This window comes from Culex pipiens, chromosome 3 (genome assembly GCF_016801865.2).
Source record: "Culex pipiens pallens isolate TS chromosome 3, TS_CPP_V2, whole genome shotgun sequence".
Lineage (NCBI taxonomy): Eukaryota > Metazoa > Arthropoda > Insecta > Diptera > Culicidae > Culex > Culex pipiens.
This window is the reverse complement of record NC_068939.1, coordinates 134,745,774-134,752,937: the sequence shown is the minus strand read 5'-3', so window position 1 is coordinate 134,752,937 and position 7,164 is coordinate 134,745,774. Positions and strand designations below refer to the sequence as shown.

Genomic DNA, 7,164 nt, shown 5'->3' with positions numbered 1-7,164 from the left:
AAACCATATGGGACCACCCTAACGATATTCGAAAATTGTCCAAATATATGTTTTTCCATGTAATTTTGCCCGCTGAATCTGAATCTGCCCTCAGAATTGAGCCAAAATGTCAACAAATCGATTTTTGGTCATATTTTGGGTTTAAATGATAATTTTACATGGAAACCCAAAATATGACCAAAAATCGATTTTTCGACACTTTGGCTCAATTCTGAGGGCAGATTCAGATTCAGCGGGCAAAATTACATGGAAAAACATATATTTGGACAATTTTCGAATTTCGTTAGGGTGGTCCCATATGGTTTTCCCTTGAAAATTAGACTTTTTTAAATGAAGATATCTCAAGTTTAAAGAAAAACACCCCTGAGATTTTTTCAGCGTTTGTAGTGCTAAATCTCTTCTTTCAAATGCAACCTAGTGCTTAAAATTTGGCTTGCGCCATTTCGAGATATTTAAGTTTTAAATTTGCATCTTTTTTACCTTAAAATGGCTGTAGCTTTTTACCCTTAAGTCCAAATTAACATGTCAAAAAATGAAAATGTTTGTTTTGTAGAGCTCTAAAAGTGCTCCGAATATCACTTTTCTCTAAAAGTTAACCCTGAATTGCCACGTTCAAAAAACTGATTTTTGAAGGTTTGCTCAGATGCTTTCTATAAATTTGGTCATAGAAGGCGTAGATTACGAGATAAAATTTTGGTGTCTTCGACAAAGTTGCTTGAATTGGCCAGCCCAACAACTTTTTAGAAGACATAAAAATTCCCAAAAATATTCCTGAAAAGTTAGATTTTCAAAATCACCCTAATCGTGAACCACCCTAATTTTGAACCAAACCAAAAGTTGCCTCTTTCCATTTACAACAACTCTTCTGAATACACCAAAGCTCCAAAACGTCACCATTTTTCGGAAAATCCATTTTCCACTTAATTTTGCGATCTGGACCACTGTGCATTGTTTGCATTTGTTTTAATTTTTATAAAAGGTTGCTTAATCCTTAAATGCATGAAATCCGTAAAAAAAATTCAGGCTTTTTAAATATTTTCAGTATAAAAATAAAAAAAGGATATCAATATTTTGATTCGTTAGCACTGGTTATGAACTGCAACATGAAACATCTAAATGTTAAAACTCACGGTGAAATGCAGCAGTGATTTGGATACGAGCCTTCATGATGATTTCACATAAATTATACTTTTCGTTATGGGACACATTTGGGACAAAAAGTTGTCCAGCAAACCTACCGAACTTAGTCGGTCTAATGATTTATAATGCTTTTTATATGAGTTTTGAACGATTGTATACGGTACGGGGTGCTTAAGTTTTAGTTTATCCTTCATGTTAATATTCTTAGGTGCTAAATAGATTCCATCCATGTCCAGCAATGATCAACATTAAACTGTGTCGGTAGGATTGGTTCGCAAGGTTTTTTTTTTATTTTTTTTGTTGAAATATGTTTTATCAGTAATACCAAATATCAAATTTTCTCTTTAAGTGTTTAACAACTGGGATTTAATTGCATTTTTAAACTTCTAGACACTATAGGATACCTGGTGCTGATGCGACTAACGAGTTTAATTTTTATGGTGGATCTCTAAAACGATACAATCCAGTAGGGCTTAACCACAGTGCTATAATGATTATTTATTTTATATATATATTTGACAAAAAATAGTGCCTGCCTCCAAGATCACCGCCGGCGCCAGAGAGCGTCCAATATCTAGGATAAAGGATATCCGATATCAAATTGCCGATTGTCTTAGCATGATTAGCTTACCGCTTAACATTCCAACGCCCAAGGCTCCAAAAAAGTTGGAACGGTAATTTCAATTCAATGGTTCTCGGGCATAACTCAACCAATCAAGATGATTCTTCTTTCCAGTGATTTGTTAGGATGTCTAGATGATTCTAGAACTTTGCAGAACTTATTTTGATCAAATCTGTAATTTTTGCGATCAAAAACATCGTTCCAACTTTTTTTTTCGCGTGTAAAAAAAAATTCGCCAAAAATTCCGCGGAGGCAGTCGTTTTAAAAAAGGTGGAACGATGTTTTCGGTCGCAGAAATTACAGATTTGTTCAAATCAAGTTCTGCAAAATTTTAGGATCATCTAGACATTCTTACAAATCACTGGAAACAAGAATCGTCCCGATTGGTTGAGTTATGCCCGAGAACCAGCAAGTTGAAGTTACCGTTCCACCTTTTTTGGGAGGCTTGGGCGTCCGTGTAAGTTGGATATGCGTTGGGCGTTCCAGTGTTAAGGCTTTGAACACAACAAAGTTGTTGAACTGAAACTCTGAAGCAAAACGAGAAAAGGGCGGATAAGCATTTTGACAGTTTGAACTATGTTGCTGTTTCTGAAGCTTCAGGAAACTTTTTCACAAAACTCGAAGTTTAAAACAATAGCTGGTCTCCCAAGCTACCTTTGAACACCTCGAGGTTAGTTTAATTGTAACTTGTTTGCTTGGAATTTGCAAAATAGTTGCAGCTGTCAAAATGCTCATGCGCCCTTTTCAAATGTTGCTCCAGAGCTTAACTTAAACAGTGACTGAATTAAGACTGTTTTGAAAAGTTGCGTCTTTTAATAACGAAAATTTTGGTATCCAAACATGTATAGGTCATCGATGAAAGTTTAAAGTTATCGCAGTTTTAGTGAAAAAAGTTATTTTTTTCCCGTTTTCGTCATTTTTTCGATTTTGCGTAAGGCGCGTCGAAAATCCCACTTTTTGTTTTCAAAAAATCACATCTCGGAATCTTGGTAATGAACACCTCCCATTTTTGAGTATGTTACGTGAAATTTTTCGAGGAATCCGATTAATTTTTTTCATACATAGGCTCTTTGGTCCAGACACGGTCAAAACGCCATTTTAAGTTTTCATACGAATTTTTCAAATGTATGGCTAGTTTCCTTAAAAGGCCAACTAACCACCTTTCATTTGCATCTAAGGCAGCTAAAATCGGTTGAATAGATGTAGAGTTATGATCTTTTGAAAAAAAAGTGGTTTTTGCGAAAATTGACGAAAAGGCCACTTTTGGGACCACCCTAGCATGGTGTAGGTCACCCTAAAGGCCAAACAAAAAAATACGGATAAAAAAGTTTAAAAAATTTATTTACGAGCCACGGTTTTAACATTTAATTTATAAAAGTGTATAAAAATGTCCAGTTGTTTTGCAATCATTCGTTTCCAAAATACTTAGCATTGACAAAAAATTTTTTTTTTTTGCAAAAAAAAGTTTTTGCTGTGCTGTACATTTTCATAAAAATTCAAAATATTTTAAATCCAGCCCGAACATGCTAAATATGATTATCAATGCAGAAAAATATGTTTTAGATTGTTTTCAGTTGATTTAACTTTTATTTTCATTGAAATTTTGAAGTTTTTGAAAAAATGTTTTTTTGCCCCCTGATTTTTCGAACCAGTTTTGAAGGGGGGGCGACATAAACTTTGAAAAATATTTGCAATGGCCTTATTCATTTTTAAAAATTAGTGCCCATGTTTGCACACATTTGAAAAAAATATTTTTGAAAATATTTTTGAAAAGCTGAGAAAATTCTCTACATTTAGCTTTTTGAACTTTGTTGAAACGACCCCTAGTTGCTCAGCAAAAAAATTCAAACGGAATTCGTTAACGTTTATACTTTAATTTCGTTTCAGAAACTTAATTGAGTTGACTGGGTGGAATTTGAACTGACGACCTTTTAATGTGAGTCCAACTCTACCGAAAAAGGTTTTATACTTTCACCAGAGAGACGTCTCCTGCACCTGGACTGACTTATCGACCTAACGTAAGTTGAATTTTTAGCTTTGACTTTTTTTTTTTACTGAAAATGACTTAGATTGCGAATGAAACTCAACACATTCCTAAAGATGCTACTCTCTGGCAGCGGAGGCGCGGGCTGTGCCTAACATCTAATTGGTTTTTAAACACTGGGAAAAAAAACACACACTAACTTTTCGTTTTTTAAATGTACTTCCTATAATTTTCTCCTTCACGCCCGAAATGTTTTCTCTTCTCAATGATCAATATCGGGAGACTGGAATAACATCATCATCAAACAGTGGTTTGTCGGAGTATTTGTGAATGATTTTCATGTAAGCTTTCACCCACCCCGCAACACTTGAGTGTTTGCTACCCTCACTCACTCATACACAAGCGCAATAGACACTCAACAGTACTAAAGTAGGAACACAAATGGCTAAACTGTTCTGCTGTTTTTTTTTTTTTTTTCGAGTTTCGATTTTTATCGGTTACATATTTTGTGTTTTAGAATTGCCTTTTGTTTTTGTTTACTGTTTTCTCGGAGTGTTTAATTCAGTGTTTATTTTATGCGTCAATGTTTAGTTTTAAACGCTTAGTTGCTAACTAGAACAACGAGTTGGAAGGGGAAACGATTCATTTTCACATTCATCCTTAGCCGCTACCCTAAATATATTTAATATAATAAGTTGCAGAACTGGTAACTAAAACACACAATCAACAGTTTGCTCGCGATTCTCTGCTTTTTCGTTTTCTTTTAAGTTGCTGTAAAATTGATATTTTGTTGCCATAAATGGGTTTGCTTTAATGTTTATAGAAGTAGTTCTATTCGATGAGAATCGATCTACTCTCTTTTTAGTTTCAGAGTTTCGCTACCATTGGCGGGTCTAAATATGCTTGTTTCCTTGTTTACATTTCCTTTTCTTTGATTATCTATGTTTTTATTTCATGTAAAGTTTTTTTTGTTTGTTTGTTTATCAGTTATACCATGCACGGTTTTTTTTTGTAGATGATTTTGTTTCATATTTCTTGTAAGAAAAAAAGTACTTAAGAGACTGGAAATGTATGCTTATATAAGAGTAAACGAAGTCTTTTAGTTCCATGATTATTAAAGAAATAATGCTTAATTTGCTTCTAGGCTCCTTCCGCTTCGTTAGCTGTTGTTTTACCCGTTGCTGGCGCTGCCCAGATCCTTGATCGCTTGCAGAATCCGCTTGACGTGGCCCACCTTGGTCACGCCCAGGTCCTTCAGATCACGCCGGGCCAACGTGAGCAGTTCCTTGCCGCGGATGTCGTTCTTGATGAAGCTGTCCACGTACTCGGCCAGCTGCATGGCCTCCAACCAGGTGACGACCTCGCCCACACCCCAGCTGCTGACGGCATCGCGCGTCTCGCCTCCCCCACCCTGATGGTGATGGCCGTGGTGACCGTGCCCGTGGTGGCCACCACCCTGTCCCCGGAACCGCAGCCAGAACGGCTTCTGCTTCTTGCGGTGGTGGTCTCCATCCTCGTTCGGCGCCAGCACGTTCAGGTAGGCCTTCGTTTCGCCGGTGCCCGTCTGCTGCAGGCTCACCCGGCCAATCTCCATCTCCATGTTGGCCAGCGATACGCTCAGCTTCGTCTCCAGATCTTCGCGCAGGATTAGGCTGTGGCTGCGCTCGCGCAGCAGGTCGCACGTGTTTTCGTACAGCTGGCGGGCGGCTTTGACCTGTGAAAAGTGGGAAAATTCTGTGAGTAAACATCAATCAAAGTGGAACAAAACCCGAGAAAAGTATGACCAAACTTGCAAGCGATTTAAACACGCAAATAACATTCCAAAAGGGCGCAGCTCCAAAACATCACTGTTTACATGAAATTAGATTCCAGATTCGGATTCAGCGGCCAAAATTACTATAAGAAAGCATATCCTGCCCCTTAAGACATATGCTTGCAAAGTCGTGTTATTAGTAGGCCTTGCTTCTGAATTCTGGGAATTTTCGAAAATTGGCACTTTTTTTCTCACTAAAACTCAAATATCTCGGCACTGGAGTGTCGAAATCGCATTTTCTCAGAGGGAAAAATGTTCGTCGTGAAATTTCCTACAAACTGCATGCATTGGTTTTGTTGGGAAAACTGGGCTACCCTAAATTAAATGAGCAAAGTTTCAAAAAAATACAATTTTTTCGACATAAATCAGCCTGGGAAAAGCCAAAAACTAAAATTCTGGTCAAATATTGATAGTGCATCTTAATCTATGGGCAACAATCTATCGTTTAAGCTAAAACCACACCAGATTGAAACAGTATTTGTATTGATTCCAAGCGATTTAAGAAAATTTGTTCAAAAAAGGGACTTTTTTCAGCAAATCGATTAGGGAGGGCGAGAAAGTATTTTATTATTCCTTTTTGTCTAAGAAAACATTGCACAGTGGGCGAAATGGAACCCAAAATCGGACTTAATTGAACGCGGCTGGTTCCCTGGTATGAAAAATAGTGTTTCTTATGTAAAAAAATCCGGGGAATCGATTGGTGATGGTTTCATCCACCGCACGAAACGGCAAAGGGTCCATTTTGCCCCAATTCCCCATTTTTTACATTTTTTCTTGAAAATCGGTCTGTATTTAGAGCGGAGGCTTTATGCGGCCATCCAAAATGCACTTAACTTATGTGAAAATGTCCCAGGAATCCAGTAAAAATAACCACTTGCACCGCAAAAATCATCTAGGGTCCATTTAACCCCAATTCTGCTATAAAAGCATTTTTGGCCATTTTCAAATGTTAGGTCAGATTTTACAAATCTGAAAATATTTTTATCGTAAAGATCAGACAATTTTACATAAGAATGACGATTTGCACTTGATAGTTTAACACATTTATGTTGATAAAAATAAAAATTATGTAAAAGGCAGTTTATTCTGCGTTTGGGAAAATTGGCCCAAAACTGATTCTTCAATCTTTTTATTTAGTTTAATTTCTATATCAACATAAATGTGTCAAACAATCAAGTGCAAATCGTCATTCTTATGTAAAATTGTCTGATCTTTACGATAAAAATATTTTCAGATTTGTAAAATCTGACCTAACATTTGAAAATGGCCAAAAATGCTTTTATAGCGGAATTGGGGTTAAATGGACCCTAGATGATTTTTGCGGTGCAAGTGGTTATTTTTACTGGATTCCTGGGACATTTTCACATAAGTTAAGTGCATTTTGGATGGCCGCATAAAGCCTCCGCTCTAAATACAGACCGATTTTCAAGAAAAAATGTAAAAAATGGGGAATTGGGGCAAAATGGACCCTTTGCCGTTTCGTGCGGTGAATGAAACCATCACCAATCGATTACTCGGATTTTTTTACATAAGAAACACTATTTTTCATACCAGGGAACCAGCCGCGTTCAATTAAGTCCGATTTTGGGTTCCATTTCGCCCACT

General features: G+C 36.9%; 1 protein-coding gene across 2 annotated transcripts in view; it reads right to left on the bottom strand.

Annotated features, from left to right (window-relative positions):
- Nucleotides 1–4,270: 4,270 nt before the first annotated feature.
- The window catches only part of LOC120422099 (diacylglycerol kinase eta), a 123,132-nt gene continuing 120,238 nt past the window's right edge, over nucleotides 4,271–7,164 (bottom strand). For both annotated transcript variants that reach the window (XM_039585453.2, XM_052709787.1), the window contains one exon: nucleotides 4,271–5,460. In XM_039585453.2, coding sequence (XP_039441387.1) covers nucleotides 4,918–5,460 — 543 coding nt within the window. In that variant the 3' untranslated portion in view covers nucleotides 4,271–4,917. The remainder of the gene's footprint in view (nucleotides 5,461–7,164) is intronic.